Source organism: Typha angustifolia, chromosome 13, assembly GCF_048772165.1.
Source record: "Typha angustifolia cultivar Huaian chromosome 13, ASM4877216v1, whole genome shotgun sequence".
Classification (NCBI taxonomy): domain Eukaryota; kingdom Viridiplantae; phylum Streptophyta; class Magnoliopsida; order Poales; family Typhaceae; genus Typha; species Typha angustifolia.
Genome location: NC_133251.1, coordinates 10,112,252 through 10,139,590, shown reverse-complemented (window position 1 = coordinate 10,139,590; position 27,339 = coordinate 10,112,252). Strand labels below are relative to the sequence as shown.

At 36.8% G+C, this 27,339-nt stretch overlaps 2 protein-coding genes across 4 annotated transcripts; one reads left to right on the top strand and one right to left on the bottom strand.

Moving 5' to 3' along the window:
* The first annotated feature begins 578 nt into the window (after positions 1–578).
* LOC140773674 (chitin-inducible gibberellin-responsive protein 2-like) lies at positions 579–6,110 on the top strand. Of its 3 annotated transcripts, none has more exons than XM_073116359.1 (2): positions 579–700; positions 4,056–6,110. In XM_073116359.1, the coding sequence occupies exon 2, from the start codon at positions 4,272–4,274 to the stop codon at positions 5,880–5,882; it is 1,611 nt and encodes a 536-aa protein (XP_072972460.1). In that variant the 5' UTR covers positions 579–700; positions 4,056–4,271; the 3' UTR covers positions 5,883–6,110. The 3 variants fall into 3 exon arrangements, with proteins under 3 accessions (XP_072972460.1, XP_072972459.1, XP_072972461.1); XM_073116358.1 differs by having other exon boundaries at positions 605–675; XM_073116360.1 differs by having other exon boundaries at positions 628–675; positions 4,443–6,110.
* Positions 6,111–7,111: 1,001 nt separating this feature from the next.
* LOC140774160 (WRKY transcription factor SUSIBA2-like) lies at positions 7,112–22,257 on the bottom strand. Its single transcript, XM_073117036.1, has 6 exons — positions 21,761–22,257; positions 20,025–20,216; positions 17,502–18,057; positions 17,255–17,414; positions 17,005–17,163; positions 7,112–7,918 (listed from the first exon to the last, which is right to left on the bottom strand). Exons 1-6 carry the CDS (start codon positions 22,049–22,051, stop codon positions 7,363–7,365), a joined length of 1,914 nt encoding a protein of 637 aa, XP_072973137.1. The 5' UTR covers positions 22,052–22,257; the 3' UTR covers positions 7,112–7,362.
* Positions 22,258–27,339: the final 5,082 nt, after the last annotated feature.

Here is a 27,339-nt window from a genome sequence, read left to right as displayed (position 1 = left end):
TTATACAAGATTATGTTAGGTAAATATCTATCTTCTCCTATAAGGGTCTTCTTCACGAGTCTGAGTCAACAACTATTCGGTTCATAAGTTAGCCTGTCTACCCTGTCGGATTAAAACCTCCTTTGCCAGGACTGATCCACCGTTGGATGATGTATATTGTTTTAGTGATAAATGAACTTACTATCTACAGTTTCATCACAAAAAAAAAAGTTCAGGGTTAGATTTAAAAGTTTTGTACACATGTATGTTAACACACTAGAATATACAAAAATTACAAGATTGCAGATTGCTTAGGATTATAATTGGGAGGGTTAACCTAGTTTTGTCATCCCATTTAGCTTACAAGTTTTTATTAATTAAAAACATAAACTTGGACAGATGTTTATGGGAGAGTACCAAATATGGCAATCTTGTCTTTTCACGTACTGCCGACTTCTTAGTTATTAGTGAGCATATCCTCTGGTACAGGAAAAAGAATATTAAAAAAAAAGTTGCCAGCGAAATGGCATCGATGTAGTTATATTCAATATCAGGGGCCTTTTGTTAATTGGGTATTGTTCCTGATGTACAAAAGGTCTATTCCTCCTCTCTTGCTTTGTCGTCGTTAAAAGAGTCATTCTTCCATTGTTTTGAGCTCTCTGGAAGTTCAGTTGGGAACCTAAGGGGAAAAAGAAGGTATGCCAACCTCCATCTTCCATACGTGAATATCATTAACAGAGCTGCCCTTTTTCGGGGTTTTATGTTTCCTTCTTTTCCATGATTCTATGATCTCTTTTGTGAATCCATAGAGTTGCCATGAATTCCTTCTGTTTTTATAGATTTATGAAGTGGGTTTCTTTAGTCGTGAAGTTTATTAGTTACTCAAGGTTTTCTTTCAGATCCACTAGTTCAATTATTTAATTTGATGGCTATTTCATGGGTCTTGCTTTAAATTTTAGCTTCTCTTGGAGATCAATTAGAGTCTCAAATTAGTAGGTTTTGGTTAGACTACAGAAGTTTCTGACATGGATGATGGTTTTGGGTTTCTCTTTTTGAAGGTTGAACTATTCTTTGTTTGGATGTGAGGATGGCTTGAGAACAATGAGTTTTTTAACCTTCTTTTTCTTCCCCTTCTTGTTTTTTCTTTGTAGAATAAGTTTTAGGAAGAGATTCTCCATGCTTAGTGAGAATTATTTGTCGGTATTCCCATTTATACCTATGCAGTTATTCAACTGCAATTTAATTTACCTTTTTCTTCAGTAAAAGATATTTTCCTTTTGGCAAGAGGAGTTCAGTCTTGAGTTTATTTATATATTATAAGTAGGGTGGCCCTATGCCCGGGGCTTGTGCTAGGGAGGTAAAGTGTACACAGCCTTACTGTTGTGTCCAAAAGATTTATATTATTTCGTCCCAAATAAATTATGGTAGAAACTTCTGCTTAGACATTTTGGGAAATTTAGTAAGTTCATCTGGATAAGTTTAGAGATGTAATAGAGTTCTGATATAAGAATGATATAGATATAGTGGATCATATTGTGCATGAAAATAGAAATCAACCTGCAATTTTTGTATGATTGTGAAAAACAGGAAAAGGGATCTTTTTGGCATGATAGTTGTTTGAGATCCTTCAGGATCCATCTATATATAGTTTTTTTTAGGGGGATATGAAGAGAGTGAATTAGATATCTCACAGGCTCCACATAAATTCATATTTGTCACTAAAATAATACATGGAATTGGAAATTCGGACCGAATACTATATTCCTTAAAAGAGGGAATAGCATCTCACCTAAGAGGTAAGATGATATATCCCAAGTGGAGAGATAAAGATCTTATTACTACATTACTCTTATATAAGAAATAATTTATTTAGATATTTAGATATATAAGTAACAAACTAACAATCTTAATTACTTTTTTTAATCTTTTTATTATTATTTTATATTTATTTAAAGTATAGCTACATTAAAAAAGGTTTACATTTTTGTATTATTTTTTAAAAAAATTTATTAACTTTATTCTATTATTTCTATTACCTTTTGTTTTGATTTTAATTATTTTGAATCGAACGTCATTAATTTTAATAATTAACATGATATAATTTAAGTTTGAAATAATCAACATTGGTTTAGAATAGTAATTGACGTTATTAATTTTCTTAATAGAGGAGAATAATGTAATTTTATTTAGTTATCCTATATTCTTATATAAACCAAACAGATGACGAAAATTACAATATGAGATTAGTAATCCCTAGGGATATATTACCCCTTGGAATAAGCCTAGGGATGATGTATTCTCCCTTATCTAATCCTACAACCAAACACACCCTAAAAGAACTATCAACTCAGGTTATGCTGGGCAACTAATAGAGCCCTGGATATCAGATTATTGCGCTGAAAATTATAGGCTACACTCATGAGCTTTGTCTACATTGAATTATTTTTTATGTTACCTTAGAATGTTATAGAATCCGTTCATTTGGAAAAAAGCACCAATATGAAACATGGCTTAGGTCATTGATGAATGTGAATGCAAGCTTCAATACTGGCTGAGATTAACAATCAGGAATAAGTCACTATCTTAGTAAGTTGGGAGTTGCAACTTGTAAGGGTTCAAAGTTTTGTGTAACAGGTCAATGAGTAGCTACTACTGTTGTACTAATATTATATGTCAATGAGTAGCTACTGTTGTACTAATATTATATGTCTTCTATTTTCATTTGAAGTATACAACATGAATCACATTGCATCAGTACAAACTACATATTCTTGGTTCTTCCAACTTGTCCTATCATCTTGTTTATTTTACTTATAAAAATCGATCTCTTATATGATGAGTAGCTGGAAATTTGAATCGTACACATTGAGAACATAAAATTGTGTGGAGTTAATATGCTTGAAATAGCAATTCACAGGCTGGCCTCTATGACCTGATCTGTGAGATTGCAGAGATTAATTCCCTCTTTCCTATAAATGCATCCAAACATGTGCTCTGAATTTAGAGTGAATGATATCCAAATTTTTTTTGAACTCCACCTACCAGTTCTGTAGAAGAAATAAAAAGATTTCTGTCTATCTGTTATGATTCATACACTGCATCAGTGCATGTGCTTACTTTCTTCATATTGTGAGAAAAAAGTGGGCAATTGTTTTCCCAGAAGGTGAACTATGGGAATCTTCTTAGATTAGGTAAACCAAATTGTATAATTCCTCGCCAAGATGCCAGCTACTATTAAAGTTTTCCTGGATATCGAAAAGACGAAAAAGGAAAAAGATAATCAGATGTTTCCATATTGAAGGTTGGATTTAGGGTGTTGGATGCAACTAATGGAACTAAATTTTTTGTATGCATGTTTTAGTTCTTGTTAACTTTCTTATTTTGTTAGATGACAAGAACGATTTCTATTGTCAAGGGTCTTTAAACTAAGATTTATGGATATTTTATGGAGATTTCTAATGCATTATGATGTATGATAGCGCATACTAAAAAAATCTCGTCCCAAGTCATATTTTATTTTCAAGTAAAATGTTTAAGATGTTCGAAGTTTAATATCTCCTTGGATGATAAGATGCTATTGTACTCTAGACCTCGACTAGAACTGTATTCTATGATGGTTATAAAATTAGTCATTATGTTATTTTTCTTATCTATATTTGTTAGCACCTTTGTAACCTTAACGATAAGTTTCAGAATTTTTATTTTTTATTTATTCCAGCCAGACAAGCAAACAAGTTCTACAACCAAAATTTCCAAAAGTGCAGGACCATAGCTCGTGTATAATTAGATTGAACTGTTTTCTCTGGACATTTAGATATTCCATAGTGGAAAGAATAAAAAAAATTCATTTTCTCCATTAGGGTATAATGAAGGAAAGTTGTGTAATTAGCTGGAATTTTGAATAAATCTAGTTGGTGATATTCAGCATTTTATGACTTTATTAATGTCTGTGCCCTTGTATAGCCTTGTTACTTACAATGAACTTATGACCTCACTGTTGATGCAACTCATTCTTACTAAACATCTTGAATAAAATATGCACTTATTCGTGCATCTTTGTTTTTCTTTTTTTGCAGATTTTGGATTGGTCCTAATAACAGGGAATTGCAATTCTAATAAATACTAGTTAAGGTAGTCATCAAACCATTTGGTCCATAAAGTCTCCCATGCAGATAAAGTTTGTGATTTAGCAAGAAAGACCGATTATAAAGAAATCAAAATTCTTTGGAAGATAGATTCTGGGAATTTGACATTGCAGCTTCTCTTTAAAGGTGTCCAGTTGGTAATATACCATGCAAGCTTCTAAACAGCATGGACATTCCAATAAGTCCCACCAACCATATTATAATTATAAATCCATGTCATCGAAGGAAGCAGAATCCCCTTATTTGCAACAAAATCATGAATCTCTACACTACCTTTACTCCAATGGGGCATCTAACCAAAGGAATGTTCATCCGCAGACAACTGATGGGCAATACTGCACACTAGAATCCTCCCTGGAAAGTGCTGGTTGTACGACACACAATTCCCCATCTTCTGTTAGTTTCTCTTCTACAAGTGGGAGCCCATTATCGCAACAAGAGTCAGACAATACCTATGGATCTCCTTTAAGTGTTTCATGCATTACTGAGGATCCAAATGATTTCAGACACAAACTAAGGGAATTGGAGGCTGTAATGCTCGGGCCTGATGCAGACATTGACAGCTTTGATAGCTCCATCCCTAGTAACCTCTCTTTGGAACCACAGAACTGGAGACAATTGGTTGGCATACCTAGGGGTGACTTGAAACAAGTACTCATAGCATGCGCTAGAGCTGCAGCAGAGAATGATGTCGACTCAACAAGATGGCTGATCAATGAGCTAGAACAGATGGTTTCTGTATCTGGAGACCCAATGCAACGGTTGGGAGCCTACTTGAGGGAAGGTCTTAATGCCAGGCTTCATTCATCGGGTAGTTCAATCTATAAAGCCTTGAGGTGTAAAGAACCGACAAATTCTGAGCTCATGTCCTACATGCACATCCTTTTCAATGTCTGCCCGTACTTCAAGTTTGGCTACTTGTCAGCAAATGGTGCGATTGCTGAGGCTGTTAAAGACGAAAAGATGATTCACATCATTGATTTCCAGATTGCGCAGGGAAGCCAGTGGGTGACTCTAATTCAGGCCCTTGCAGCGACACCTGGAGGACCTCCAAGAATAAGAATCACTGGCGTTGATGATTCTGTTTCTGCTTATGCCCGAGGTGGTGGACTAGATATAGTGGGACGGAGGCTGACTCAAATTGCGCAGTCATATAATGTGCCCTTTGAATTCCATGCAGCTGCCATGACAGGCTCCGATGTAGAACTGGAACATCTGGTTATTAGACCTGGAGAGGCTTTAGTTGTGAACTTTGCTTTCCAGCTGCATCACATGCCTGATGAGAGTGTGAGCACTGAGAATCATCGAGACAGGCTTATAAGGTTGGTCAAGAGCCTGTCCCCAAAGGTGGTGACTCTCGTGGAACAAGAGTCCAACACCAACACAGCTCCATTCTTCCAGAGATTCTTGGAGACTCTTGATTACTACACTGCCATCTTTCAATCATTAGATGTAACTCTGCCTAGGGATAATAAGGAACGTATCAATGTAGAGCAGCATTGCCTTGCGAGGGACATAGTTAATATTATTGCATGTGAGGGTGCAGAAAGGGTGGAGCGCCATGAACTCTTTGGGAAATGGAAAGCACGGTTCACAATGGCTGGATTTAGGCCTTACCCACTCAGCACTGTGGTGAATGCCACCATCAAGGATCTTTTAGAGACTTACTGTGAAAATTATAGGCTGGAAGAACGAGATGGTGTGCTTTATCTTGGATGGATGAACAGACCATTGGTTGTCTCTTGCGCATGGCAATGAAGTTCTAATATAACAAGTGACGGCTTATCTCTTGATTTCCTGTAGGTGTGTTTGTTACTCTTAAAAATCTCTAGCCCTTTTTATCTGTAGTTACTTAGACCGAACTTCTTGACTGTAATCTAGTCATAGATTGTAGACTTAAACATAGAGGATAGAAGCAGGAACTTGGGAGTTGTATTGTTGGATCCTGATATTATTATTCCTATAGTTGTGGCCTATTTGCTATCACCTGTGTTGCCCTTTGCTTTATGATAGTGGTGCACTATCATCAGAAGGGTAAGTTTTTATCTGACTTTTCAAGTAGATTCTCATACTATTTGCAGAAAAGAAATGCATGTAGCATGTTCCAATTAACCAGAGGCAGGGCTCCACAACCCAAGACCATCTGATGTTGCATCATGTTTTTCTTTTTTCTTTTTTCTTTTTTTGGTATGTAATGTTGCATCATGTTGATCTGTCAAGTATATGTTTGCTGAAATCAAGTATGAGAAATGTTGCAAAGGTACGGATATGAGGCAAGACATTAGATACGTTACTTTCAAGAGCATTTTGAGAACCATTATAGCATTTCAAGTGGAACATATCATTCAGTCAAAAATAAAAAATAAAAAAAAGTGGAAGATATCGTAGCTCTCTTTCTCAATGTAATGACAGTGAAATTACTACATAAAGTAAGCAGCTGCACTCAGTGCTAACTTTGTCGATCTTCGAACATTTATTGCTACTATCCTACATCAGCTCTCCTTTATTAGACTGAGCTCTACAATTTTTCGTCGCGTAAATGCTGTGAATTAGACAAACACTTTTGATATGATTGATGTATCATCAAAATTTTCTCAAGAAACAACAGAATTTTCTAGTCAAACTCTTTTAACTTAATTGGGCATAGTTCCTTTCTAGTGCATACTGGGAAAAAAAAAAATCGTTCCCAAATTGAGATGTATAATTAGGTTAAGCTATCCTTAAATAAATTAACTCAAAAATTTCAAAATAGAAGTATAGCAGTCATTCAAGGGGAACAAAGTGTACATCAATCCTCTCACACAAACGGAACAATTGAGATGTAGTCAGACATACTTGCTGTTATAAATAACATCTTTTAATCAAAAGCATGTGATGGGTAGTGATCAACTTGAAGGCCTCTAATATTGCTCTGTGAGTACGCAACATCTCATTCATAAATTAATTTGGACTGCTTGACGATCATATCAAAAAGGTGACCCAAACTATGCTTCTTTCAAATATTAAAGAAACTACATGTGAGACGTTTATCAACCTCTATTAAGTATTGTACAACAAATGTACGGTTTACAAGGTCAATGGAGCTACAAACAGAATAGCTTCCTCATTAAGTGTTACAATAAATTATGGTACAAAATAATACAAGTTGAGAGGTGTTCATTTATAACATGAACAAAGGAAGATAATTGAAGCTGCAAGCAGTAGTAACTTAGATGATAAAGGTAAAAGGCTGATAATCTCATGGTCCCAAGACTAAATTCCCTGTGCTCGTATAATGCAAGTTTGAGGAGTGGTTTATAGGCATTGCTTTGAAGGTAAAACCCTCACCTTTGTCTTCTCTAGATCCATAAATTCTGTTGTTTGGGTCGCCATGCAATGTTGATATAGGGATCGTTGGTATAGCCATTCTACTATACGGATTACTAGCAGATCGCATTTCATGTTGGAGATTGTCTACTGCTGAGGATTGCATCTCGTTTGCTGTGGTGTTATGATCTGGGCTGATCCCAACACCGAGGTCAAGGCTGATGGTGTCACTCTCCTCTGGTTGCATGTACTGATGGGGGTTGGTCGTTGCCAACATACCACTGAGAGCTGCTGATATGTGATGATTGATAGGGTTTATACCACTCATAACCATTGGTGCCGACATTCCATGACCAGCAGTCCTTGCAGCAGGTACATCATGGTTATGCTTGCCCTCGTATGTGGTTATTACTGCTTTTGGATCGTGAGATGCCCTCTCTACATGTTTCCTAACAGGGCATCCAGCATTTGTGCATTTGTAATAACTCCTGTGATCCAGAGAAAAATAGAGTTAAATAGGCTAGGAAAATTCAAAGGTCACACAGACTAGTTCAACCAAGAACAGCATCACATATATTTTCAATCACCAAGACCCTCAAAATTTTCAAGTGGAATCACGACTCTGATATTTGCCCAACAAGATATAGCACACCAACAGTCAAGGAATGCTAATGCTGCTGCACAAGTGATACAGAACCATACTTGCAAAATTGCTGAAATGCCAGGAGGAGTTACACAGGTCATCAATGTAACACCTCCATACCTAAATTATCCCCTTCTTACAGTTATGGCTCCTAAAATCTTTTGGAGGTGTGTTCTGTGTGAGGTTACTACTTTTTCTTGCTTAGTAAGCCACATCAATGAATAATATTGCTTCCTGAACAAGCTTTTGAGATACATTGGACAAATTTATCAAAATGAAGACATGGATCATGGCATCACTTCCAGGAGATGCTAAGAGTTATAAGTTGTACAAGGAATTCTTTCTGGAACTTTATCTAGTCCTGAATATTGCATTCAGTTCATTACAACAACATAAGAAAAAATGTAGAAAAAAATGATATAATAAATTTGTATTTAGACCAACAAATTTAAGCATCTTATAGCACTTTGCTGATTTATCATCATTACCACCTTAGCTATCTTGTTCACCTCATTTTCTTGTGTTGTCGCCTACTGTTTCTTCACTCTACCCAAAATGTCGTGGCAGATGGTGCGCAGTGTAGGAGGTTGAGATTAGGGGTGTAATTAAGCCGATGAATTGAAATTAATTTTGAGCCTATATTTGTGATCAAGCTTGAATTAAAATTATTTCAATTTAAGCTAATTTTGAACTCAAGCCTAAACAAGTCGATCAATAAACAATTTCAAGCTTTAATTAATTCAAACTAAATTTCGAGCATGATCAAGCTTGAATTAAATTAAGCTTGATTTAAGTTTGCATCAAGCTTAAAGTAAGGCCTAATTAAAATATAAAATAATAAAGATATTCATGTATTTAGAAAAGATATGATAAGATCAAAATTTAAAACTAAACTCTATAAGATCAGAGTACGTAATAATCCACTTAAGTAAATCTTAAAATATAACATAATTATAGTATAGTATAGAAAGTATCATATTATATATATATAATTATTTCAGGCCTTATTAAGCCTTATCGAGCTATTTGATCGAGTCGGATCATGATCAAGCTTGGCTTGAAATTATTTTCAAGTCAAGCTTGATCGAGTCTTATCGAGCTAAGCTTGAGCCGGCTTGATTATTTTGACGGCCCTAGTTGAGATCGGCTGGATTGTATTAATTAGTGGGAAAGAGGCAATTTGAATTTTATAGTCATAAAAATTCAAAAAGAATTATATGAGCTTTATGTTACTGTTGGATCAAAATTAATCTCAGGTGTTATTTAAGAATTAGTAGAAAACTGGAATAAATGAAAAAAGCAGAGTGCAAAATAAAAAATGTCTATTATCAAGCAATTTCAAAAATATAGAAATAATCTCCTCCATATATCAGCTCACGTCATTTTTCTCATGTCCGAAATTCTCGAAGGGTAACTTCCATAGTACAAAATAAAAGGCTTAAATCTAAGAATGCAACAGCAGAGTAAAAGGAGACAATTTTATGGATGGTTGTAATGCCAGTCATTAAAGAAGGTAGCTTACATATAGTCATATACCATATAATGCAGAGGAAATGTAGCAGAAAGCATTCAGCTGTAACCGTCTCTTATGCAAGACAGGGTAGCTGAATCACAACAATTAGAAGCCACAATTCCAGTAGAACAAGGATTTGGCTATATAGTGCAACCTAGATAACGTTAGAAGCTAAAGCCTATAGGCCATAGACCCACAGGCATAAATGAAACTTCTGACACCATATCTTTCATTCCATGTGAAACTGAACTCCACGCATTACCACATTCTCTGCCATCATATGATCATTTGGCCAACTGATAGATACATTTGCTAGTGTGCACATGACAAATCATTCAAACTTCAAAAGCCAACAAATAACAGCTCCACTAAATTAGCTATATGGCTTTATAAGCCAACTAATATATCACCGTTGAACTATCAAACACAGTTGTTAACTCATCAATTATTATAAAAGCTTAAGTTGACCATGACTTTTATTTATAATATACCAACACTTCACTTTTGAGTTTGAGACATTTAATAGAGACCAAGAAGTGAATTGGCTTAAATAGGTGATGGTTTTTCTTTTTAAAGTATTTTACAAATCACATCCTATATTCTACTTATTTTGTGATTTACACCCCATCTTTGACGATTTTGTAATCCGACCCCTCATTTTCAATAATTCTCATTTATCACCCCGACGTTATTTTAACTAATTGATATATAGACCAAATTACTAAAATATCTTTACCACTATTTTTCCTCCTCTCTATTCTTTCTCTAAAAAAGACATGAGTAATTTAAGTATTTAAAAATTATTTTATATATTATAACAAAATATTCCTTTGTTAGTACCTTTTAAATTAACGAAAGATGTTAAATGAGAATTATAAGGAAAAAGTAGGAGTGGGGTTATAAAACCTCAAAAAGAGTGTGAATCATAAAATAGATAAAATGTAGGGTATGATTTGTAAAATTTTCTTCTTTTTGATCGACAAGGTATGCCTAATGAGATTTGAACTTATAACCTCTTGCATTGATACCATGTTTAAGGATTCTTGTGCCGTAGATATGGGGGGTGAGCACAGCACGTGCAAATACACTGTTCATACAGCAAGGAAGAAAAAGTAACCAAAATAGAATAAAGGAGAGAAGTATAAAGGAAGCATAAAAGAATGGGAGAGAGAGCACCTACCATCATTGGATCATTATCAGCCCTATTTCTTCCTCTGACCTATGGTTTCCCTTCATAATTTAGTCCATCAATGTATGAGAAGAAGAGGAGGTAGAGCAAATCATGAAAATTAAAAGATCTGCTTAATGGATTTAACTTATACTAAACAATTATCAGCTCATTTTAAGTCAGATCCATTAAGAGGGAAGTTTAAGAGACTATACAATTGTCTTCCTAGCACATTCCAACAACTACTTCACCCTCCACCCTTTGTTGCTACCACTATTCCCCTCTTCTATCTCTTTGCTGACCTTCCACTACCATATATTCCCTTGTCTGTCCTTCCTCTCAAATTTGATTGTTACGGTTCTTGATTTAGATGCAAATTAGACACGATCAAACCACTTCAAATTGTATTATTTTCTTTGTTTTTAAAACAATAAGATGACTTCTGACAAGTGCGTTCAAACACAAGTAGAGTGTTCAAATGCAACGTTTGAACGCCTAATTCGTGTTCGCACATAATGTCCTATTTTTTGGAGTTTGAACGTCTGAACAACGTTCACATATGCAAAGCATGGTTTTTGGTCATTCGGACACGATCAAAGTGTGTTCGAACACCTAAGTTGCGTTCGCATATTTAAAGCCCTGTTTTTAGCCATTCAAACGCATGCTCGATAAATTGTTTCGTATTAGGATTCGTTTAGGATTTTTAGATAATTGGCTAGCCTCCAAATATGTGAAAAAACAGCCAACTTTGGATTTTTGAAGATTAAACTTTACTTCTAGGCTTGAGCCAAATTCTCCCTCCTCCTTCCTCTCCCTCGGTATTCAACCTGAGTTTTTATCTAAACCCAAGGTTAATCCTCTAATCGCTTTTCCCTTCTCACTCCAGCGGTCAGCCATACCTAAAAACTCCCTTCTCTCACCTCATCTTGTTTAAGATATTAATCCATTCACCATAGCCATCATCATCTTCCAAACCCTAACCAGATCATCTATATCCATTCCGTCACCTCCTGACCTTTGATCATTATTCCCTTCATAACTTTTGCTCTACTAGCCCGATCGACGAGATTCTGATTGCGTCAGATTTCTAACTTCTAGAAAAATAATATATCCGACTCTCAGATCGTTCCAACGATTAGATAGACAATCATCTTCCTCGAGAGCGACCATAACATTGATGTTCTTTCAAGTACTTTTACTCTTCATATCTTATGTGAGTAATATGAATTTCTTACATCTCTATCATTTTTCTTAAAATTTTAGAATTCCGTACATTATATATCATTTATAGAATTCAAGTTATTAAAAAATAGTTTGAAATTGAAAAGGTCAACACAATGGGGTAGTATGACCGATACAACCAAGAAATATCATTTCTTTCAGCCAATACACCTATCAATATTTAGAACCTTGAACCCTAAAGACATACATAAATATTTGAAGCTGCAGTTTTAACTAAGATAGACCCAGGACATCTTGTTGGATTCATTATTTCTCTATGTTATGGATAGAGAACTCATTGACTAAAAATCTTATAACAAAGATGGGTTTGGCATTTGACATACATTGAAGGAGCCTAGAAGGATAATTGCTGCTACACCAGATGTCAAGGAAGGGTATAAGGTTGGAGGTTACCTAGTTGTTTATTGGAGACCCCATCAAGGATTTCATTAAGGAAGCATAGACCGGAGACTATCCTTATATAGTGACAGCCTAGGATGAGAAAACATGCTAATATGAAAAAAGAAAAAACATACGAAAGTACATAGATCCATCCATAAGGAGAAAAGATAGAGCCTCCAAGTTCAGTTTCATACTACAATGTCTAAATAGATAGGAAAGATAGAAAATAACTCACCAAGTCTTGGGATAAGAAGATCAACCCACCTGACATGTGGGAGAAGAAGAAAGCCCACCTAGATTGTAAATGAAGTGTGAAATCTATCACAAATGAGATGAGGAAGGAGAAGAGCAAGGAGAAAACAAGAATGATAGTTTTAGTTTTTCATTTTTTTGTTCTTCATTTTCGAAATTCCCATCACCTCTGTACATATACATGCGAAGATTACATCAAATTACAACTTAAACTTAATAGAATCTTTTCTAATCTAATCTATAACTAAACTAGGACGGGTTTTACTCAAAACACCAACCAAATCTTAACAGAACTTATCCCAAAATAAATTAACAACCAAAACCCTTAGATTTTAGAGTTTTAACCAAATAAGACACTTCAATAATAAATCCAAATTTTATACAAGAAATACATCCGAAAATAAAAAAAATGGAAACCTAATTCTCAGGTAGGATGCCTATTTATAGTCAACAACAAACCTACACTAGAATACACAAGACCTCCAACCAACATTTCATTTCTTCTTATTCTCTCTTTTTTCTTCTTTCAAATTGTGTACAGCTCAGAACTGGAAGGTGAGTTAACCATAAATTGTTCCTTCCAATGTGGTGTGGTTTGATAATTTGCATGCACAACTTTGCACCTCCTAATAGAGCACCACTGCTTATGTCAACCTTGCCAAGTTCTGACTTTTATCTTGAAGCTTAATAGATTAATTCAACACATGCGCCATTGATTCCTAATGATCGAATAATTGTTATTATCTTTATATTGATACTAATACTAATACTTTTCCTCACTTTCGTCTTGAGGCACTTTGATATGGCCATGAAATGGACTTAATTTAAATGGGTAAAGATTTTATATTTTAAGACAAAGATGAGCATAATAGAATTGAAACACATAACATATTAAATCTTTATTTTAAAAGCTTAAGCTTTTAGAGACCAGTAGTTTTTTAATTTATATTCTACCAGTTATATAATAGCCATTGACACTGATTGCACCAGAATACTAGGTCTGTATAATCAGATTATGGCTGGACACCACCGCTACCAAAGCTGCTATAATCATGCTGCCGCCATTACCATAATGGTTAAACCATGGAGGACGATAGAAACCTTGAGCATATGCTATCATAGATGACCTCAGGAAAGGCCTCATGGATGCATGAGGGGCCATTTCTGAGGATATGAAGGTGATCAAAGCTGTCAATCAAACTACTCTCTGCCAAATGATCCTTGGGCAAGCCGCCATAAAAAAATTGTAAATAGATGTGGCCCTACGAGATACGAGTCACCAATAAATAATGGTTAGATAGTTTCTAAGCTATTGCGGCTGCAGCGATCAGTTGACAAGTGGCCTAGGGAAGGAACAAGGAAGGTGCTCGGTCCTTTCCCCTACACATTTACTGATCAAACCAAAGAAGCAAGACAAAGGGATCAAGTTCTGAAAAAAGGAAGAAAGAGAGACGGGAAGCAGCTTTGATTCTTTATGGGACATGAACCATCCAATTTGACAAGGTCATTCAGTTTAGTTAAACTAAAGTCGGACTGGAAACAAACATGTCTGACTCGGTTCTATCTGAACTAATCCATTCTAATCTTTATATAGTCAAGTTAGGATCATGATTGAATTCACTTTTCATCATACAAGCACTAGCAAAGGCAGGTTCATATATACATCTAATAATATTCTAATTAGGCTAGGAATGGTCATTCTATATGTTATACTCAAGGTTCCAAAAATTGGTATCGGGAATGGGATTGACCGTCCAAAAAAATAATATGTATTAAACATATCAGCTGTATCGGCCATACCGGCCAACCCTATCGAATTGAACTATTTTTTAATTATAACATATTTTAATATATTATTTAAAAACTACAGAAAATTCTTAAAAATTTAGAAAAAATAATAAGAAAATAATAATTACTTATATATGAAGCCTAAAAATTAATATACATTAACTTACCAATAATTAGCATTTTTCTGATTTTTTTTCATTTCTTCTCTCCCTTCTATTTCCTTCTCTCTTACTACCGAGGCAAAAAAAAAATTCATTTCTCTCCCTTCTCTTTCCCTCTCTCTCTCGCTCCTTCCTCTCTCTTAGTATCGAAAGGCAAAAGAAAAGTTTCTATTTTTTTTTTTCATTTCTCTCTGCCTTCTCTTTCCCCTTTTCTCACGTCTCTCTATCCCACTCTTGCAATAAAAAGTCTACTGCAATAATAGAGACAACGAAAAGAAAAAAGAAAGAGAAAAAGTGAGCAGAGGAAAGAGAGGAAGAAAGAGGGGGGCGAGGAGAGGGGGCTCGCTGAAGTCGGAGAGAGAGTAGAGAGAGGTGGGGCGTCAGAGAGAGTAGAAAGGAAAACAAAAAAATAAATAAACACCAACCCGAGGTCACCGAAGGTCAAGCTCACCAATCTTGGTTGGAGGATGTCGCCGGGTGTTGAGGTCACCAGGATCTGCGTCGGGTGCCACCAACTAGAAGGGAGACAAGTAGAGAACAAGAGGGAGAGAAAAGTGGGGAACAATTAATTGATACGAGTCAGATCCTTCTCAAACCCGACTTATGTCAATAATCCATATCAATCGGATCGATTGATCCAGTCGACATCACACCGAAACAATTTGCTAGATTAGTTTTGGCCATGGATCAAGATTGAGATGTGGCCAATCCCAATCCATTTCAGTTGATCAAACTAGAAATCGGTCAAAACTTATTTCCATGGTTATACCTTTTATGGAACATAATGATCTCATTAAACAAATTTAAAGTTGATCATATTTCTTAATTGTTGAAAATTGAAATTAAGTCATCTTGCTTTTTAGTTTGAAAACATGGGGCCAAATCTCCCTAATACAAGGCATAAATGTGCTCTTTCATTTGCACCATGGCTAGGCCACACTTAAGGAAGAACTGAATCAGGGCATGGGCTTTATAGCATTGATAATTTGCCACTAGGTCACCTTGTGGTAAAGGAGGATCTCTGGCTAGGGGAGGGTAAGCAGCCATTTCTTTTAACACTACAGGTATTTGTAAAAATAGAAATTATTTTTTACAGAAATAAATCAACAATTAATTTGGAATTCTGCATTGTAGCCTATTTCTAAGTTAGGAAAATTTTATCCTCGAGATTCTTTTATGAAATATGCTTTCATTTAGATGGTATGATTCTAATTAGTTTCTTTGTAGGGAGAGAGAATGTCATATCAAAGATTCTTCACATCTAGGAGGGACCACTATGACATTTAACTGAAAGTTATTCACAAATCATAATACTGTTACAGAAAAGAACTTTTCAAATCTCGGTGGCCTGAACCCTCCCCCTTGGTGTCCTGTGGCCCAACCATTTCATGCACTTAGTCTACAATATATGCATCCAACACTTTGTAGAACAACAATAAGTTTTGTATTTAAAGTTGTTTCCATTTCAGCTTCTTCTCACATAGATAGGAATCTCAACTAGATCTATCACACAACTATTAGGCCAACAAATTTCTGTAAGATCACAGAATGCAATTAGCAGTAAATTTTATGAATTATTATCATTTATTATTTTTTTCATCACATCCTTTCTTTGCGTCCTCTCTTCTGTCCCATCTTTTTGTCCATTGTCCAATTATCATCAAGGCACTTTGGTATAACAAAAGAATCTTCTTAAAGCTAGAGCTTATGAAATATATGCAAAATTCCAAATCTTTAATCAATATAAGGAAGTTTAGAGAATGTAGTGGAGAACATAGTAGGTCAAGCATTTGAATGGCATACATGTTTAAAAAAACACATTTTGGTATACAGAAGAGAGATGATCCTCTCTTCTACTCGAATTAATGCTCTGGAAATTTACCCCTCAGCTCAAATATATAGAAAATTTTCCAGTTTTTAAATTTTAAAATGATCACAAGATATCTCCTTGCAAATATAGTGTATGATGTCCTGCATAACTACTTAAACCCTAGTAAAAATTTTCTCATCCTCTCCCTCCTATCGTAGGTACCTTTGGCAAGGATTGGATAACCTGAATGTTATGGTCTAAATTGAACACAGAGAACCTCTAAAGCAACCAGCAGGAGTTACATAGCAAATAAATGTTGCTAATCTTAGATCCTATCAACTAAAATGTCAAACAGCAAATGCCAAATGCCAATGTTGCTAAAATATGATAGTCCAAAAACAATGTTACCACAACAAGTATCTAATAAAAGCAATCATTTTTCATACTTTATCTTCAGAATTCCTTAAAAGTATAAAGGTATTACCATAAATTTCTTATAATCATTATCAAGGAATGGTACATTCTTAAAAGACAGTTATTTTGATTAAGCAAGATGATAAATGACCAGATGATAGGGGTAAATAATGTTACTTTGCTTGAACCATCAAGCACTTACCGTGGATTAGGATTCCCTTTCACAATCTTCTGTCCATACTTGCGCCAGCGATACCCATCATCCAGGATATCAACTTCGCTCACGGTTTGAACAACTACACGCGGCTCACGATTAGTTTTACCCATTGCTGCAGCATCAATACTTGTAGTATCTATTTTCCTGCTTAAATATGTCACAGAGAAAATTATTAGTACATGCATGGAATCACCTCACAGGAATTCCTAGATTTTTTTTAACATAATCAAGGCACCTGCGTTTTGAATCTGGATCATCATCAGCAGCAACCTCATCATTAGTGTTCAATTGTCCGCCTCCAGTATCAATATCATCATCACTGGCTGAGCCTGGAGATGGCTCACTTATAGGATTGACTTGATTAGGAAGGTGGTCAAGAGCATTTGAAGAGTTATCTGCAGAAAAGTAGCTACGGTTATAAAAGTTCATTGATGTATAAGAAAAAAAAGATATTTTCCGGCAAGCTCATGATATTTCCTTACCTTCAGCAATTATTAAACCATCAGACTTTTCCTCTCCTTGGCTGGAGAGATATGCACCAACTGCTAGCCGACGGTTTGTCTGAGGTTTAGGATGATCATGCTCACCTTTATAGATAATTTCGGTAATCTGACCATTATGAGAGCGTTCTAGTTGCTTTTTCACCTGACAATTAGGATGTGTACATTTGTAGTAACTCCGAGGATTTTCACTTCCTTTAACATGTTTTTGCCCATATTTGCGCCAGTTGTATCCATCTTCTGCAGATTTTTCTGATACATTTAATGAACTAGTTCCATTAAGAGCAGACTGGTATGTCTGCATGCTTTTCTCTGAACCATCCATCTTCCTTAACTCATCAGAAGATATTTCAGCATGTTCATTAGTGCATACAGCACTTGATTCAACAGGCTGACTAGGAGCAGTTACTGAGAGAGTCAACTCATGTGAAGAGAGAGCTTTGTTCTCAGGGCTAACTAACTGGCATGTATGATTCTTATTTTGACTTTGAATTTGTACAAAAGGCTCATGTTGTTGTAGATTAGGGCCAGCAGGTTCCTATAGTACACAATAATAAGGTAAGGCAAGTAATACCAACATAATCAAAATCAGCTTAGGAATGGGCTGACAAAAGAAACTGAACTTGGAGAAAGATGAAACTCAAGAACCAATATTGATGCAATCCTAGAAAACACAAATAAATAATCAAAAATAAATTGAGGTGCTCTATATTACTTACTCCAAGCAGTATCAATGAACACATTGAGAGATTGAATTATTGTATGGCAAACGACCGTGGAAGTATTAGAAAGCGGTGCCACAAATTTGAAGTTTCCTGCCAGACTTTCAAGATCTATAGCAGACAAGTAGAAAAATTTCTGCAATGATCTCTCCATTACTTCTAGACATGGAATGAAGTTTTGGCGGATCCAATCTAGATAAGCCGAAATGAATCCTGATCCATTCTTACTGGTTTCGGGTAGGAAACATTGCAATTGGCTGAAATGGCAAAGACTCAATAGCTACTTACTGGGTCAGATCCAACCCGGGTCCTAAAATTGATATTTACTTTCCCCACCTCTCCCACGCTCTCTTTTCCCTTTCAGTCTATCCCTCTCACGATGCATCCGCCTTTTCAATATGAAAACGACAAGTGATAGTGGGTAGTTTTCCAGTGAAATTGACCTCTAACGAGTAGTTCTCCAACGAGGTGAGGTATTTTTCTTCTCTGGGGGGTTGATACTTAGAACCTTTCTTCTAGAAATAGAGATATACTTGTAAATGGTAATAACGTTATGTGTTGTTGAAGAGTGAAATTTACATACACATGAAACATAAAATCTATTATAATCAACAATTATCATAGTTAACCACGAGATTTTACAAATAACTGATCTTTAGATATCTTCTACGCAGCAAAGCAGCAAAATCAACCAAATGATTGTAAACATCTGAATAACTACCCAATCTTACAAACCATCTAGTAGCTTGCACTGCACTATAGCAATTACATATCCATTACTTAAATCAGGCTAGAAAGACCATTCAGTAAAGATTACTTGGTAAGGAAGCTTGTTTCAAGTGCTGGCTGGGGCTGCAAAGTAGCAGCTCAATTTTACTTCAAGGTACTTCATATAACAGCAAGCCTATCTCTCAGATTGTATCTCATTGAACATATATTGTAAAGAAATCACAAAGATTTCTCTAGTTAGCCAGAATATAGGCACAGTTATTCAAGAAATTTAGAAATCCATTATCGCAGGAGAGCTCATTCTGAGAAAAGATGGAAAAAAATCAAGCAATTATCCTTCTTGTTTTGCTCAAGGATAAACACATTTAACCCTACTATTTTTATCTTGGAGCCAAATGCATAAGCACATTAACTGCTGCCCGAAAGATTAGCCATGGATTTTGATATATGGAAGGGTCTTTTATTAGACTAGTGCTAAAGTAGAGAATTAGAAAAGAAAGCAAGTGGAACAGGAAGAAAAAAAAGACAGCAAGAAAGGAAGTCTTACTACACCATGATCTTGCACATTCAAAGTAGAGTAATTAAAGCATGGGGATATATTGCGACCACTAAGATTTACAACAAAGTGTATAAAATTATACATACTCAAGATAGCAAATCTAGGTATCCAATTTTCTAATTTTACAAATAGGTCTTAACTATGAAATTATGAAAGAAACAAGGAACCATAAAAGAAGAAGTGACTGAACATAACCAATGGTCTAGTTTATCTAGAATGCAAGTCCTTGTTTGCAGCATTAGATATATAAAAGTTAAAGTACAACATCTTCAATAGATCTTGAAAATTCCCTAATAAAAATAGGAAGCAACCACGAATTTGATTTATGTTAGGTAATTTATGATTATCTGTCTCAATGCAATGAGTCAAATAGGGTTAAGTTTGTGGCTTGTTACAGACTAAGAAAGCCAATAATTACATCAAACAAGTTTATGTCTGGCAAAAAGAGAAAGTAATAAATATTATCAACAGAACACATAAAAGAAGAGAGATTACTGGAGGTTGCTCAGTTGGAACAGCTGACTGCAGAGATGAACCAAGATGGGGCTTGAACTCAAAATCTCCAGAAGACCCATTATCATATGGACTAAAAGAAGTCTTCCTTGGAGAAGATAATGTGTCTGAACGAACAATCTTATTCATGAAAAAAGACATGTTCAAGGTACCAGTGGTTGGCGAGGGCTCAGCCTGAATGATGAACACAACAAAAAATTAATGTCAACTTATATAATGTATTTCTCAGGAAACAGAGATGTTTTTGTATCCTCCAGTTTGGAACCAAAAGTCTGTTAAGTTTATATGAGAGGAAATATAAAAGAAGAAAAAAAAGTTGCCAAAGCAAAACCATCAGCCTTACATTTTGGCATCCAGCAAAACAAACGAAAGCTTGTGCAACAAGATATGACAGAAAGGTAATGAGAGCCTTATATTATGCCTTACACCTTACTTGTACTCATAAGCTTAAAGAAGCGAGTGACCATACAAAAAGAAACGAATCCCGTGCAAACAGGCATCCGGGAGAAGCATCTTAGAGAATCTTCCAAGTCCAAGAATGCAACCAATCCTATCTGTCTTCATAATCTCTGGAGAACATTTGTTATAGGGCATCCTAGTGCATGAGGGCTCCTGCCTACAGGGGGTACAGAAAGAGGATTTGCACGGCCTTACCCTTATTTATGAAGAGGTTCTTCCACCCTTGAATCAATGACATATTAGATGCAAGGGACAAGTCTTACCGTCGCATCAAGTAGAGCCCCTCTCTAGACAATATTCTTTTATTATAATAATTCTGACCTAAGATAGCAGTGCTGCACAATATGGGTGACACCACACCTATAAGAATATGATAGATCGGTAGAGAAGGTTTTCATAGACTCGTGGCACTAATAAAATAATTATGATATTGAGGGTCAGTCAAAATAGTAACCTTTAGTTATCCATTTATCCTCGTTTCTCCTCTGAGCAAAAAGCATCTTAGATTACTAGTAATCTAGAAACAAACATAACTGGAAGAAAATTCAACAAATAAACACAAAAACGCCACAAGAGAATGCTTAAGCGATTGTTTCCTTTCTATCTACCAAGTGGGAGTATTAAAAAATAGTTCTCCAAGAACATGATGCAGAAAACCTAATGAACTTAAAAGCATAAAAGAATGTGCTGCATTACCACCAGAAAAGGGAGAAAAGTGGAGAGCATATAAGAAAGACAGATTCCAATAAACTCAACATCAGAACAGGTGTCTTCCTATTATCTAATGTTAGATATAGCAGCATGAAGGTGAGCAAGGATGGCATAAAGCGGGCACTGGAATCCCATCAATGGATTCCATTTCTGCATTTCCACCAACTTCATTTTGTTACATCATAGAGAACCAGATTGGTAATAGTCAAATGTATGTAACCAAAGTAGAAAATCAGTGAAAGAAACAAAAAATTTACATCCAAATCATAAAGAATTAAAACAAGAAACAATCAAACAATGGGACAAAAATAAATATTTTCTGTCTAATTAAGTAGAAAAAGTGAAGTTTAAGATTTTAAGTGAGATTTCAGAGTTAAACAAACGAATTAATAACTTCACCTCGCATCTCACTCTTATACCAACAAATAACATACTAAAACTACAAAATCTCATACGCAACATCCACAATCCTTGAAAGTGTCGAAATATGCAGAAACGGAGTAAATTTAGAAAGATAAGAGGAGGAAAGAACCGAATCGATCTCGTACCTTCATATTGGTGAGGAGGACGGGGGATTCAAGCAGCGCGGAGGGGCTAAATCCCGGAGGAATCGTGAGGCACGGCTCTCGAGTGATCGGCAGGCGAGCCGGCGACATCGACTTGTACCTCGCCGCGTTCGCCCCAGCAGCGAGCGACGAAACCCTAGGATCCACCTTCCCAACCCGTTCCTCTCGCGATCCGCCAACAAAACCCTCGAACCGGAGGTCCGGTGCCCGCGATCGTCTCTCCGGAGATCCTCCGTCGAGATCTCCCCCTTTTGCTTCCGATGTCTCCGCCATTCTTAGATCAGCGAGAGTAGAGAGAGTACAAAGAGCTGAAACAGTCGAGAGAGAGAGAGAGAGAGAGAGAGAGAGAGAGAGAGAGAGAGAGAGAGAGAGAGAGAGAGAGAGTGTGTGTGTGGAAATGTTGGGGATGGAGGGAGGGGTATTTTTGGGAAGTTAGTCTCTGTCGGATAGCTTGTTCTTGGATGATTGTCAAACTGAGGGACAGAGGGAGTAGTAGGCTTGGGCCTGCGACGCGATTGACCAGGGAGGGGTTATTAAATAGGATTTTTTTTCATTTTCTTTTTTTTTCTGTGAAGTAAAAGAAGGGAATTTTGTTTGAGCGGAACAGTCCTGGTAGTTTTGGTGAATTAATGCAAGGTCCAGAAAAGTCGGGCTGGCACGAAACCGGTGTGGAGGTGACGATACTGGACCTACGTACGTATACGTATATACGTATAGCCTAAAGAAAGGTGACGACGAGGACCGGACGATTTAGGGATACAGGATACTTTGTAGAGATTTTTTTACTATTTTAAATTTTCCTAATGTTTTTTATCAAGTATCTAAATTCACCTCGAAACTTAATTATAATATTATATAAATTAAAAAACTACTAATTAAAAATGTGATTTTTAAATATAAATAGTTTGGTCAGCGACCTATATAAAAATTTAAAATAGTTAAATGAATTGCTAAGTGCAGGAGAAATTTTTTCATATGAATTACTAAAATATTTTACAAATCAAATCCTATATTTTAACTATTTTATGATTCACATCCGTCCGAACTCTACTTTTTTCTTATAATTTTTATTTAACACTCTTCGTTAATTTAAATAGTACCAACAGAGAAATATTATAATAAATAAAATAATTTATAAATATATAAATTACATATGCCTTTTTCAAAGGATGAGTAAAGAGGAGGAAAATAGTGATGAGGATATTTTAATAATTTGGTCGCGCGATATCAGTTAGTCAAAATAACGTCAGGGTGTTAAATAAAAATTATAGAGAAAAATAAAAGGTCAGATTACAAAATTGTCAAAAATGGGATGTAACGAACTAGATCTAGACCGATCCGTTCATAAAAAATTTAGGTGTAGGTAGCCTCATGAGTTACAGTTTTAATAGCTCTAGTTTCACTTAAATCGAAAGTCGGGATGGAAAGTTAAAAATAAAATAGTAGAGATAGGTCAGAGAGGGCAAAACGGTAAGTATCCGACGTTGCGGCTGTCGTCGGAGGGTGGAGGACGGCCAAGGGTGATGGTGGACCGCCGTATTGTAAGGTGGCTAGGGTTTGGATGTTTGAAAGGGATATACGGGTATGATCAACTCCTATGAAGATAAATACAATCTAACGGCTAAGGTAAAAAGATAATAACGAAAATAATAACTTGCTAAACTCAGATTTCTCCCAATGATAATTATCAACACATGTCCACCCCTATTTATAGGAGTAAAATTTCTAGCGGATCAAATCCACATGCATATTATCTGATTTATTTAAAATTCAAAACAGAAAGATAAAGCTAAGTAACTAATTTGACTTAACTTAACCTATGTGATCAGATCATAACAATACACCACACTTCTGACACTTTGTCCTCAAGATAACTAGTCTCTCATGTCCTTGTACTCATACAACTTTTCGTGTCAATTAGTAGATTCGGGTTCGTCTTCCTCGAGTCCACTTAGGAACATGATGTGAGCTTGCTGATGCTTGCATTTGTGATCAGGGGTAAATCGGTCATCACAATAAAAACACAAGTCATTTCTTTGGTGCTCTTCCGAGTCGTTGGGTATAAAGCGGCGTGTGATCCTCTATCGGTTAGGCTGAGCCGTTGGTGCAAGCTAAGTTAGGGCAAATGTCGTCTCTATGGACCGTGGGCTTAGGCCGTCTTTCTTCTCTCCTTCTTGCGGATCTGGTTCAGCTGATCCAACTTGGACTCTATCAAGACAACTAAGGAGAAGGCCTCGTCAGAAGTAGTGAGCCTTAAAGCCTTGACCTCAACTTGAATGTCAGGCCTGAGTCCACTAATGAATGTACTCTTCAGGACCGAGTCAAACCAGTTAGTGATTTGGTTGCATATCCGCTCGAACTCCTCCCAGTAAGCTCGAACTATTATTGACTGAGTCAACTTAGTCAACATGGCCTAAAAGTCCTCGTACTGGGTCGAACCAAACCGAGCACAAATTGTATAGGCAAACTCCTGTCAAGACTCGAATGGTTGAGCCCGCTCAGCCAATTGATACCACCTAATCACCATGCTCTCCAAGTGGAATGAGGCTAGCTAAACCTTCTACCTGGATAGGTACATAAAAAACTGCTCCATTAGATAGGTCCAGTCTAGCGGGTCTCCTCTAGAAAATTTTAGAAAATCAAGCTTGATGGTCTGAGCTTGGATCCCAAAATGTGATCTATCATCGCAGGCGAAGTGAACTCAGGGTTGAGGGTGGTCTCTTGGGTCATAGACCCACGGGTTCAACTCAGTCTGATAATGCGGGCCCATTGAGTCATTCCACTATTCATCCTCGGGCTAGTACTCATGCTCGGGGTCATATTCATTAGTTCCAAACTGGCTTTAACGAGGTGGTCGAAACCGGTTCGTGAAAATTTAGCTTGCCTCAAAAATCGTGCGCTTCATCTCCTTCATTCAAATAACCTAACCCTAACCCTAGGGCTGAATTTGGAATTCGGCCTAGGGGCATCGCCACAGGGTGCATGGGGGGTGACGGCGGCTGGGTTCGATCGGGGGTTATCGGAGTCGACCACTAGCTATTCCTCGTGGCGGTGGAATGGCGGCGAGCGGTAGAGGAAGGATGAACTCGAGCTGGTGTTGCAGCGGCCATGATGCATCACCGGTAGGTCCACTGGCCCCGACGGTTGCTGGCAGCTATGCTAGCCACCACTGGTCGGCAATCGACCGGAGGAAGCCAGCCATGGTCGATAGTGGGCATGGGAGCATCAGACCCGTGGCCTCTAGCCGCGGGTTTGCTACAATGATAGTCACTGTCGTTGGCGGTCTTCCGGTGGTTGTTGGCATGAAAGAAGACCATGTTGCGGTTGGTCCTAGGAAGCGACCGGACATGGTGGTTGGGGCCGGTGTGGGTTAGATCTCCGTTGGTGGGAAGCTAGAATATTCAGCCCTAGCTTCCACTACATGCGAGGAAAATGACCGTGGCCCTTCCGCTGGCGATATCTCCGGCACGACAGTGGCAGTAGTGGGTGCCTATGATGATGGAGAGGCCTCCACCGCAGCAGGAGAAGTCATGGTTCCCGCAATTTAGGGCTCCTCTCGACCACCCTCACGGTTTGAGTTTTTTAGCCGTGGTTGGCCGAATTCTATCGTAGCCAGCAGCACTAGCGGCACAGGTCGATGGAGAGCGGCTAGTAAAGCCTCTGTGAAGGCCTAGATCAAGTCCTTGAGGGTGGTTTGGATCTCCTTTGCGTTCTCCTTCTACTCGACTGAAAATGCTTTAAAAAAAACTTTTGCCCACGCCGATAGCTTGTCGTCAACAATTGCTGGGGTTAGAGGAAGCACCAAAGAAACTCCAATAAGAACGAAGATGAGATTGTGGTCCTCCATGGTCAATCCCTCCTCGTTGGTCTTGGATCGCGTGTTAACCATCTTCCAAGGAATGTCAGCTTTGATACCAATATTCCAAAGCAAATCTGGATCGATCCATTCGTAAGAAAATTATGAAAATTTAGGTGAAGGTAGCCTTATGAGTTGGAGTTCTAATGGCTCTAGTTTTACCTAAATCGAAGGTCAGGATGGAAAGTTAAAAATAAAATAGTGGAGATAGGTCAAAGAGGGTAGAACGGTAAGTATCCGACGTTGTGGCGATCGTTGGAGGGTGGGGGACAGCCAAGGGTGGTGGTCAACAATTATATTGTAGGGTGACTGCTGGAGGTAAGAGATGACTAGGGTTTGGATGCTTGAAAGGGATCTACGGTTATGATCTACTTCTATGAAAATAAATACAATTTAACGGCTAAGGTAAAATGATAAGGATGAAAACAATAACTAACTAAACTCAAATTTTTTCCAATTCTAATTATCAACACATGTCCATACATATTTATACGAGTAAAATCCATAGTGGATTAAATCCACATGTGAATTATCTAATTTATTTGAAATTCAAAACAAAAAGATAAAACTAAGTAACTAATTTGACTCGACTCGACTCGGCTCGGCTTAACCCATGTGATCGGATCGTAACATATATAAATCATAAAATAGGTAAAATATAATGTGTGATTTATAAAATATTTAAATTACTAATCATATCAATAATATATATTAAAAGGCAGTATAATTGGAAAATGACTTGTATGAAAAGGTTTTCCCTCACATTTTAGCAAATCATTTAATGATGTCACTGGCTTATATTTAAAATTGATAAAAATTGGTATCTGGTGAATGGCTTTTCAACTTATTTATTCTTGTATTTAAGTTTTAGAATATGCTGGACGCATTTAAAAAAAAAATTTGGGGTAGCCACCAAAAACTTTCAAAATATTATAATAACTATTACATTACACAAAATGTCATAATTTTCAAATAAAGCTAAATTAATAAAATATTATTTTGTCCTTGTAAAAGTTGCCTAAGATAGTTCTTCTGGGATCGTTAGTTGTTAGGCCAAAGCCTATATCTTCCTCTATAAGGGTAGTTGGTGGTAAAGAGAGAGAATGGGTTTGAGGAGAGCCTAAGTCGACACTAGATAGGGGGATCTCCTCTCTTAGCTGGCCCCCTCTGCCTGAGCAAGCAAGAGGCACGATGAGAGGGGATTGCCAGATGGAGGGAATAGTGAGGGAAATGGTCCACCTTTACTTTGAAAGAGAGCAGGAAAAAAGTCAAGGTGTTGCTATGACATTTTACCTCGGTCAGATCTCAAAGAGACAATAGTATCAAGTATCAGCTGGCATGTAGAGGTTGTAATGAATGAGAGAATTAACTACGCTGAAACCCCTTAAGTATACCCGATTTTTATGGGGACCTTTTAAATTTCTTTTAGGTTATAATGTCATCCCTAAACTTTTAAAAAAAATTCAATGTCATTCTTCTATTAGTGTACCGTCAGATAAATTAAGAGAGTTAGCTTACATTTCAAATGTTAATTAACCTAAAATAACCTAAATGCCCTTATTGGATGGAAAATAACTTAATTTTATTTTGGTCCAACAATAATGATGAAGATACTCTCATCTTCCCTACCCGTTCCCTTCTTGCTTCTATTCTCCCTCCCCGACGATGCTACCGCCCACGATTTACTCGCTAGTGAGGTACATGA

What these genes read in the sequence shown, in the direction of transcription:
- LOC140773674 (XM_073116359.1), top strand. Translation starts at nt 4,272, where the DNA reads ATGCAAGCTTCTAAACAGCATGGACATTCCAATAAGTCCCACCAACCA.
- LOC140774160 (XM_073117036.1), bottom strand. Translation starts at nt 22,051, where the DNA reads ATGGCGGAGACATCGGAAGCAAAAGGGGGAGATCTCGACGGAGGATCT. An exon ending in TCCTCCTCACCAATATGAAG is followed by an intron (nt 20,217 to 21,760) that starts GTACGAGATCGA and finishes TTCATCATTCAG; the next exon opens with GCTGAGCCCTCGCCAACCAC. An exon ending in TTCCAACTGAGCAACCTCCA is followed by an intron (nt 18,058 to 20,024) that starts GTAATCTCTCTT and finishes TGTGTACTATAG; the next exon opens with GAACCTGCTGGCCCTAATCT.